General features: G+C 41.8%; 1 protein-coding gene across 4 annotated transcripts in view; it reads left to right on the forward strand.

Annotated features, from left to right (window-relative positions):
- The first annotated feature begins 1,380 nt into the window (after positions 1–1,380).
- SNX14 (sorting nexin 14) overlaps positions 1,381–10,408 on the forward strand; it is a 95,369-nt gene continuing 86,341 nt past the window's right edge. For 3 of the 4 annotated variants that reach the window (XM_011967618.1, XM_011967619.1, XM_011967622.1), the window contains exon 1: positions 1,381–2,461. In XM_011967618.1, the coding sequence (XP_011823008.1) occupies positions 2,322–2,461 (140 nt within the window). In that variant the 5' untranslated portion in view covers positions 1,381–2,321. The remainder of the gene's footprint in view (positions 2,462–10,408) is intronic. The other variant, XM_011967621.1, reaches the window with a different exon arrangement.

The following is a 10,408-nucleotide window of genomic DNA, read 5'->3' on the forward strand; positions in this document are numbered from 1 at the left end:
GTTTCAGAACCAGCGTTGATTGTGGATATTCCATATAACCTCTCGAAAGTTCAAAACTTAATAAGGTTGGGGAAAAAGTTTTGAGCTCTGTGTGTGTAAAGGTGGATTCTACACCATAGGCTAAAGACATTTAATGAAATGTTATTTCCTTAGATGAGATCCGTAGCGACAAAAAAATTTAAGTTTCTTAATTTAGTTGTGGAAATTCTCTGCCATAAAGAATTTCCTCGTGGCAGAAGTTTTTTACGTTTTTTTCCTTTTCTAATCATAAGAGCAATTTGGAAATTTAAATTGTCTATTATCTAGTTAACTTATTCTAATTGCCTCTAAGAAATCAGATGGGAAATAAGTCTTTTAATTGGATATTGTAGTGATGTCTGATTTGAATAGAACTCAAAACATTTTGTCTTTAAAATATACTGGCTCTTGGTGAAAAGAGTAATTTCAAAATAAGGCTTTAAAAGGAAGCAAAAATTTTAAGCAGAATAAAAGGCAACATAATTTACCAGACAAGTTAATAACTTACATTATTTGTCATGAGATTAGGTTTTTAAAAAGTAATTTACAAAAGTGTAAAGCACTCAAGTCCATAGGAGGCACTTGATACATGTAGATCCACTCAACATACACCTCATATATTTTAGTATAAACAGATAATTCAAAGACGCTTAAAAACTGCCAAAGTGAAATAAATGTTTAAATATGTATCTAGAAACATTTTTAAAAAGTGGTAAGCTTTCCTGTGATGTTACATTGTAGTCTTTTAAATGGTTTAGCCACAAACGGAAAAGTGTATTTGTGATGTTTAGACAATACCTAATCGTGAGGATCAGTGAAATTTCCTTTTATACACCACTGTGGAATTGGTACCACCATTTTGCAAAGCAGGTTGACTATCAAGAATATTTGTTTTTACCCTTTGACCCAGTAATTGTATTAAAGTTGATTCTAAATAATTAGAAATGTGCATAGGTTTATGATCAAGGATGGTAATATCAGTGGACTTTAGTGGTTAGCAATAATGGAACAAAGGATGGTACATTCTGATAAAGGAAAATAATGCATCATTAAAGATCCATGTTTTTGTAATACGGTAAAATATTCATGAAACTACATACACCATTAAAAAAATTTGTTTCCCCACTTTGAAGTGTAAGATCCTAGGAGAGAGAGATGACAGGCGCAGGCTTTGTCCTTAGAACGTGTTCAAATCCCGGTTTTGTTAGTTTTATGATCCTAAGTTCCTCTGTCTCCGTAATTTACCTGTATAATGATTGAAACTATACTACTGTACCCATACCATGGGGTGAATGCATGAAGGTCAAATTAAAGTGCTTAGTGCCCCGCCTAAGTAAATTTTAGCGATAATAGTCTTACAGAAATAAAAATTTAGAAATGTGATGAATTAGTAAAGGGAAAATCCCATGAGACTCTATAAGAGGGATTTTACCTAATCTGCCAACCTGCCTCGTCCAAGCACTCGGATTTTGGTTGGGTTTCCGAGGCCGGCGTGAATTGAGCTCTACCTTGCCCGTGAGCGCGCAAAAGAGATTTTGTTGGTGGGGTGGCGGCCTGGTGAGTTGTATTCTTTATTCTAGGGCTGTTTTACTCGCCACCCACCTGGCCCCCAACACGCCCCCTTTAAAATACCGACTCAAAGGCGTCCTCCCATCCCCCTCTCCCTTAGGCGTCACGCAAAGCTCGGACCTGGGCCGACCCGGAACCGAGTGTACGGTGAGGCGCGGAACGTTGCGGGGTCGGGGAAGCGCTATCACCCGCTCCATCCCTGTGCAGGTTCGTATCACGAAGACTACAGTTCCCAGCAGACTCCACGAGCTCCGGTTGCCCCTCAGGCAGCGCCCGGCGGCTACGGGAGGCTGTAGTTTCTTCTGGGCTCGCCACAACCTTCTTCCCTCTCCTCCGCAATACAGCAGTTACCGGGTCCTGGGGCTGTCCTTTGATTTCCGGAAATGGCCAGTCGCCAGTGTTGTCAGAGTTTCCACGGAAGACTGCGCGCTACTCCGGCCAGGAGGGCGGAGCGGCGAGACGCTAGAGGCCGTGCGCTGGGTGACGACTTCGGGCACGTTCTACGGCCGTTCATCTGGTCGGCTGGGGACGGCGGCCGCGCACGCGCGGCGGGGGGCATGGGGCGTGGGCTGGGCCCAGCCGGACGCGACCGCAACCTGCGGCGCCTGACTGCCGGTAGGCGGTTGTGTGTGTGCGCCGCCGAGTCGGTGGGGCTGGGACGCGAGGTGTGGATGGGGGCTCTCCTTGACCTCTGGCTTAGCTAGTAGCGCAGCCTCGGCCTCGCAGTTACGGAGATGGTGCTCTGGGTGCGGACGATTGGGGAGAAGCTGAAGCAGCGGCTGCGGCTGGACGTGGGACGCGAGATCTGCCGCCAGTACCCGCTGTTTTGCTTCCTGCTGCTCTGTCTCAGCGTCGCCTCCCTGCTTCTTAACAGGTAACGCCGCAGCGCGGAGCCGGGGCGGCGGCTTTTCTCCGAAGCTGCGGACGCCCGGCCCGTGCTGCTTAACCGTGCAGAAACCGCGTAGCTGCGGGACTGGGGTCCAGTGGGGAGAGCGAGCTCCGCAGAGGAGCGGCCTCGGGGAGCTCGGCCGAGCATTGGGGCCGGAAGCACAGGCCGGTGGGGTGGGGTTGATTGCCTCCTTTCCCGAGGCTGCTTCGTCTCCTGAGCTACCTTTTTCTCATCCATTTCTCAAAACGAGTCCTTCATCTTCGTTGCTTTTCAAAAGTGAAATCCGTGTGTCGACTCAAATTGAGACTGTACAGAGACAGTCAAGTCAGCTCACGGAGGAGGGTTCGATCGTAGCCGCAATTTTAGGCAAAATCCGCACACCCCCAGCGCGTTCTTCCATCCCCCCACTCCCCACACCCTCAGCTTGCAGCTGAAGCTTTTCCCGCAGTATTGTTGAATAAAACAGACGGCCATAAAGATTTGTTGGACAGAAATCAGAAAGCAAAGTGGTACCTGTCGCAACGTCCCTAGAATATTCTTAAGAGGACTTGATGCTCCCTCCCCCACCACAAAAAACCTGAAATATTCCAAAAGGTTAAAGTTGGTAAATTCAGTTGACATTTTGAAGTCAGAAGATTCTGCCCTCGAAAGAGACTTGTTTTCCTTAATTTTGCTGTTTCAAGAAATTGTTGCGATGCAATTGGTAGTAGAGGAGACTTTTCCATTAAAATTAACACCAGATTTGCTTTTGGTGGAAGAAAATCTGAGAGTTGTCATTGACAGCATCCGCATACTGTTTTCTCTGATGTTTTGAACAGACAACTATTCTTACTCTTTTATCCTTGTTGATTCCCAAGGATAGATAGCAACGGAGGAATGCACAAGAATTTGGTAGCTTCATTTTTCTCCGGCATAACCGTTATTTGTGACTATGTTGAAGTTGGAGTTCTTCCCTAGAAGTGGCCTTGCTTTCTTGTTGATTCTTGGTTTAAATATTATTGAGCTTAAATAGTAGTTGATGTTTTACTGAGAAGTGTGCTTTGTAATGGTGAGATGTTTGAACTGTAGAAGTGTGGGAGAAGTGGGATCCTTAACAGAGGGAAAACTAATTATTATTTGGTTTCTGTCATGTGGAAGGTATTCCAAGCTAGACTAACAGGTTTAGTACAAAAGACATGTAAGCTTCATATTATTTTTATTTTATTTTTTTTGAGATGGGGTCTCACTCTCTTGCCCAGGCTGGAGTGCAGTGATGGGGTCTCGGCTCACTGCAACCGCCATCTCCCGGGTTCAAGTGATTCTCATGCCTCAGCCTCCAGAATAGCTGGGACTACAGGTGGGCACCACCATGCCCGGCTAATGTTTTTGTATTTTTAGTAGAGACGGGGGTTTCACCATGTTGGCCAGGCTGGTCTCGAACTGCTGATCTCAAGTGATCCACCCAAAGTGCTGGGATTACAGGTGTGAGCCGCCGCACCCAGCCCATGTGATTTAACTTTTGTTCATGGATTCTTACCTACCTCTTTTGGTAATTGGGTCAGTTTAGGTTTCTAAGGTAGGACAGCCTTCTAGTAGGAGCAGGTTGAACTAGATTTCTGAGGTCATCTACTTATGGTCATAACATTGAGTGTTATGTGTTATTAAAAAGCGTAGGATGCCATGTGATCTGTATACCATCTAACCTGTACCCTGTATTTCTTTTATGCAGAGAAGGTAGGAAATACACGTAAATGTTACTTGAGTGGTTGGGTTTATGAGTGAAGCTGTTTTTGCATATGTTTTGATGTTTTCCATTTATTCCTGCTGTAGTCAGCAAAAGTGATTTTAAATACTGTAGAACTGTCTTGAATAAAGCAATGATTATGTATCCCTTTTGCAGGAAAAATCTTTTGGAAGGTGCCGGATGGTGTATGTAGCATGCTTTTCAGTGTATATGTGTGATTAAAAAAGAAACTTATGTGTGTATTCACGTACACACACACACACACACACAGATGATAAGAGTATCTCTGAAATGTTGTTATACAAGAAAACATGGGCCCTTCCTGAGATGGGGTATACTAGGTACATCTATTCTGAAGTAAAAAATAATTTTATATGAAGTTGATCCTTGAACAGTGCAAAGATTAGGGCCACTGACCCCTGTGAAGTCAGAAATCCGAGTGGAACACCATGGGATCCATACAAAGTACCACTAATGATACTGGGAGTACTCCTGAGAAGCAGAGAAAAGTAATGACATTACAGAAAAAGCGGAAATGCTTGATATGTACTATGAATTGAGGTTTGCAGCTGTTATTGCTTGCCATTTCAAGGTAAATAAATTGAGTGTAAGGACCGTTGTGAAAAAAGAAAAGGAAATTCATGAAGCCGTTGCTGCAGCTATGCCAGCAGGTGTGAAAACTTTGTACTTTTTGCAAAATACCTTTTTATGTTGTATTGAAAATTTAGTTTTTATGTGGGGTCTGAATTGCTATGAGAAAGGCGTACACATAGACTAATGCTATTCAAAAACAAGTGAAGTCATTGTATAACAGCTTAAAGCAAAAGGAAGGAGAAGGATCTAAAACTGGATAATTTAATGCCAGCAAAGGATAGTTTGATAATTTTAGGAAGACGTCTGGCTTGAAAAATGTCAAGAGAACCAGAGAAAAAGCCTCTGCTGACCAAGAGGCAGCAGATGAGTTCCCAAACACCATTCGGAAAATCACTGAGGAGAAAGTATTAAATATATCTTCCTGAACGCGTGTTTTTTTTTGTGAAAGCAAGTTTATTAAGAAAGCGAAAGATTAAAAGAATGGCTACACCATAGGCAGAGCAGCCTTGAACAAGTTTTTAATGCTGATGAAAGTGACCTGTTTTGGAAAAAATGTCACAAAGGACATTTAGTAGTAAGGAAGAGAAATGAGCACCAGGATTTAAGGCAGGAAGAATACGCTAATTCTACTGTTTTATGTACATGCAGTTGGGTTCCTTGTCTATGAAGTGTCTAACCCCCTAGCTTTGAAGGAAAAAGCTGCTAGTCTTTTGATTATATAGGAAGGCCTGGACAACAAGAACCTTTCTTTCTGAATTAATTTCACTGATGCTTTGTCCCTGAAGTCAGGAAGTACCTTGCCAGCAGGGATTGCCTTTAAAAATTCTTTTGATACTGGACTATGCCCCTGGCCAACCAGAACCCCATGAGTTCAACACCAAAGGCATGAAAGTGGTCTACTTGTCCCCAGACACAATGTCTCTAATTCAGCCTCTAAATCCAGGGGATCATAAAGACCTTTAAGGCATTACACATGGTACTCTGTGGAAAGGATTGTCAGTGCTGTGGAAGAGAACTCCAGTAGAGAGCACATCATGAAAGTTTGGAAGGGTTACACCATTGAAGATGCGGTCATTGTTATAGAAAAAGCCGTAAAAGCCATCAGGCTTGAAACAGTAAATTACTGGTGGAGAAACTACGCCCAGGTGTTGTGCATGACCTCACAGGATTTACAGCAGAGCAATCAAGGAAATCATGAAAGACATTGTGGATACGACAAAAAGGTCTTTCAGTATAAGGATCTTAGAGAAATTCAAGAGCCAGTAGACATCACACCAGAGGAATTAACAGAATACAACTTGATAAAGATGAGTGCTTTGGAACCAGTGCTAGACAATGAGGAAGAACACTTTGAAGAAACAGTGCCAGGGGCCAAATGCAGTGGCTCATACCTGTAATCCCAGTGCTTTGGGAGGCCAAGGTGGATGGCTCACTTGAGCCCAGGAGTTCAAGCCTGGGTAACACAGTGAAACCCCATCTCTACAAAAAATACAAAAAATTTAGCTGGATGTGGAGGTACACATCTGTAGTCCCAGCTACTCGGGGGGCTGAGGTGGGGAAGATCAGTTGAGCCTGGGATGACAGAGTGAGACTATCTCAAAAAAAAAAAAAAGAAAGAAAGCAGTGGTGCCAGAACACAAACTGACAGTAGACAATCTGGCAGAAGGTTTTCAATTATCAAGACTGCTTTTGACTTCTTTTATGACATGGACCCTTCTATGATACTGGCCCTGAATCTAAAGCAAATGGTAGAAGAAAGATCGGTACTATATAAAAATGTTTTTAGAGAAATGAAACAGCAAAAAAGTCGGGCAGAAATTATGATGTATTTCCTTAAAATCGAGTGTGCCTGCCACTTCTGCATCTCCCTCTACCTCTTTCGCCCCTGCAATTCCTCAGACAGCAAGATCAGCCCCTCCTCTTCAGCGTACCTAATGTGAAGACAATGAAGATGAAGACCTTTATGATGATCCACTTAATAGTAAATATATTTTCTCTTCCTTATGATATTCTTAATAGCATTTGTTTTCTCTAGCTTACATCATTGTAAGAATACAGTATATAATACATATACAAATTAAGTGCTAATCAACTGTTACTATATTGGTAAGGCTTTTGGTTAACAGTAGACTATTAGGAGTTAAGTTTTGGGGGAGGAAAAAGTTGTATGTGGATTGTTGACTGCAGGGAGACCAATGTTTGTATAATGTCTTTATCAGACTTAGGAATTAAAATTATATTAGCCCTTTTATTTATTTTTTTGAGATATTCTCACTCCATCACCCAGACTAGACAGTGGCATGATCTTGGCTCACTGCAACCTCCACCTCCTGGGCTCAAGCAGTCCTCCTACTTCAGCCTCCCAGTAACTGGGACTATAGGTTGAACTAATTTTTTAAGTTTTTTTGTGTACAGACGAGGTCTCACTATATTGCCCAGGCTGGTCCCAAAAACTCCTGACCTCAGGAGATGCACCTGCCTCTGCCTCCCAAAGTGCTGGGATTACAGGTGTGAGCTGTCATGCCTGGCCTAGCCCTTTAAATGAGCAGTTCCCCCGCCCCCACTGAAACAGTTTGTATAAGGTAGGTATCTATTTCGTGAAAGTTTGGTAAAACCATTTGGGCCAGGGGCCTTTTATTGGTAACCAGGATTCTAATCACTATTTTAATTTCTTTAATGATAATTGCTCTGTTCAAACTCTCTAGTTTTTCACTTACTAGTTGCCAGCATTTTTATCTTTTAAAAAATTTATTTGAGGTGGAATGTGGTGGCTCATCCCTGTAATTCTAGCACTTTGGGAGGCCAAGGTGGGAGGATCACTTGAGCCCAGAAGTTTGAGATCAGCTTGGGCAACATGGCGAAATCCCGTCTCTCCAAACAAGTAGTTGGGCATGGTGGTGTGTACCTGTAGTCCCAGCTACCCAGGTGGCTGAGGTGGGAGGATCACTTACTTGAGCCTAAGAGGTCGGGGCTGCAGTAAGCTCTGATCATGTACTTGCATTCCAGCCTGGGGTGACAGAGCGAGACTCTGTCTCAAAAAAATTTTTTTAAAGTTATTTTCTATAGGTTTTCCATTTATTAATATATAGTTGTTCATAGTCTTATTTTTTATTTCAGTATAGCTACGGTTACTTTTTTCATTCTGTGTTTTATATATTTGTATCCTTGATCTGTCTTGTTACAAGTTTATCTTTTTAATTAACTTTTGATTTTGAAAATTTCCAAGCATACGTAAGAGAGTGTAAAATACTTGCAAGCATCCATTACTCAACTTTAACAACTATCCATATTTTGCCATATTTTTTTTTGCCTAATCTTTTTAAGAAACATCTTGTAGAGTGGGTGAGGTGGCGCATGTCTGTAATTGTAGCTCTCCGGGAGGTGTAGGTGGGAGGATCACTTGAGGCCAGGAGTTGGAGACGAACCTGGGCAACATAGAAAAATGCCATCTCTCTCTCTCTCTCTCTCTCTCTTTTTGGGATGGAGTCGCACTTTGTCACCTAGGCTGGAGTGCAGTGGCAGGATCGTGGCTCATTGCAATCTCCACCTCCTTGGTTCAAGGAATTCTTGTGCCTCAGCCCCCCAAGTAGCTGAGTAGCTGGGATTACAGGCGTGCACCATCATGCCTGGCTAATTTTTGTGTTTTTACTAGACTCCCAACATGGGGTTTTGCCATGTTGGCCAGGCTGGTCTCAAATTCCTGACCTGAAGTGATCTGTCCACCTCAGCCTCCCAAAGTGCTGGAATTACACACCTGGCCAGAAAGACCCTGCCTCTACCAAAAAAGAAAAAGAAAAAGAAAAAGAAAGAAAAAATAGCCAGCCTATGGTCCTAGCTACTTGGGAGGCTTAGGTGGGAGGATTGCTGGAGCCAAGAGTTCAAGGCTACAGTGAGATATGATTGTGCCCCGACACTCCAGCCTGGGTGACAGAGCAAGACTGTGTCTTTATAAAAGATAGAAAAAAAAAAAATCACTTCTATATAAAACTATATTACAAAATTAACAATAATTGGTTAATACCATCTAGTAACTACTCCATAATAAAATTTTCCTTGTTGAGTAAAAATGTATAGTGCAGTTGTTCTAATTGGTATCTAAACAAGTTCTCCTCCTATTTGGTTGCTACATCTCAAGCTTTTCTAAATGTCTTATCTAGAATAAGGGTTGACACATTTTTTTCTGTAAAGTGTTAGGTAGTAAACATTTTAGGCCTTGTATACCATGCTAGGTCTCTGTTGCGTATTCTTTTTAAAAAACCCTTTAAAAATGTAAAACCTTTCTTAGTATGAGGGGTATACAAAAACAGGTATACTTTGGCCCACAGGCCATCATTTGTCAACTGCTGATCTGGAAGGTCCCTCCTCACCATTTCTTTTTCCTTCACATTGACTTGTTGAGGAAACTGGATCATTTGTTCACATTCTGGATTTTGTTGATGGTTTCCTTGTAGTGTCTTGCTTTTTAATCCTCACATTTGTATTTTTGGTAGTCAGAGTGTTTGATCTATAGGCTCAATTGGATGTAGTTTTGTTTTTTTTTCCCGTGGGGGGAGTGGTGCAAGTGGGGGAGTGGTGCAAGAAGACTTTAGTGATGCCATGTACATTCCATTGCATCACATCAGTGGATATGTAAGATGGGGTTGCTTCATTTTTAATGGATTCAGTTAATGTCAGCTGATAATGTGTCCAACAAACTTACTCTTTGGTTTTGCCATTTATTTATTTCCTGAGTCAGTTACTTAATTATGGGTTACAACATGGTTATTCTCTAATTCTTTCATTTCTTCTGTATTTTTAAGTTTGAATTCTTTTTTGTAGAATTGCTTTACTCCATCCATTAGGTCTATTTAGTTATTCTGATAGGCAGTTCAAATTGGAAAAGTAGGATAAATGATTATTCTTTATCAATTCTTAGAGGAGTAATTGGTACCCTACTAACCTCCCTTAGTATCCAGTTAGAAGTTTGGTTGTTTTATTAATTTTTCCAAAAAATTAGCTTATATTTTGTTAATTTGTCATTGTTATCTATTTTGTTGATTTCTGCCCTTGACTATTTCCTTCCTTTTTGTGTGATTGGATTTATTGTTTTTCCCCCCAAGTTTCTGAATGCTTAGCTTATTGGTTTTCAGTAGTTTTTTTTGTTGTTGTTGTTTGTTTTTTTTTTCATTATACTTTAAGTTCTGGGATACATGTGCAGAACGTGCAGGTTTGTTACATAGGTATACACATGCCATGGTGGTTTGCTGCATCCATCAACCCATCATCGACATTAGGTATTTCTCCTAATGGTATCCCTCCCGTAGTCCCCTACTCCCCAACAGGCCCTGGTTTGTGATATTCCCCTCCCCTGTGTCCATGTGTTCTCATTGTTCAACTCCCGCTTACGAGTGAGAACATATGGTGTTTGGTTTTCTGTTCCTGTGTTAATTTGCCGAAAATGATGGTTTCTAGCTTCATCCATGTTCCTGAAAAGGACATGGAACTCATCCTTTTTTATGGCTGTCTAGTATTTCATGGTGTATATGTGCCACATTTTCTTTATCCAGTCTATCATTGATGGGCATTTGGGTTGGTTCCAAGTCTTTGCTATTGTGAATAGTGCTGCAGTAAACATA

This window comes from Mandrillus leucophaeus, unplaced genomic scaffold (assembly GCF_000951045.1).
Source record: "Mandrillus leucophaeus isolate KB7577 unplaced genomic scaffold, Mleu.le_1.0 Scaffold804, whole genome shotgun sequence".
In the NCBI taxonomy this organism is placed as follows: domain Eukaryota; kingdom Metazoa; phylum Chordata; class Mammalia; order Primates; family Cercopithecidae; genus Mandrillus; species Mandrillus leucophaeus.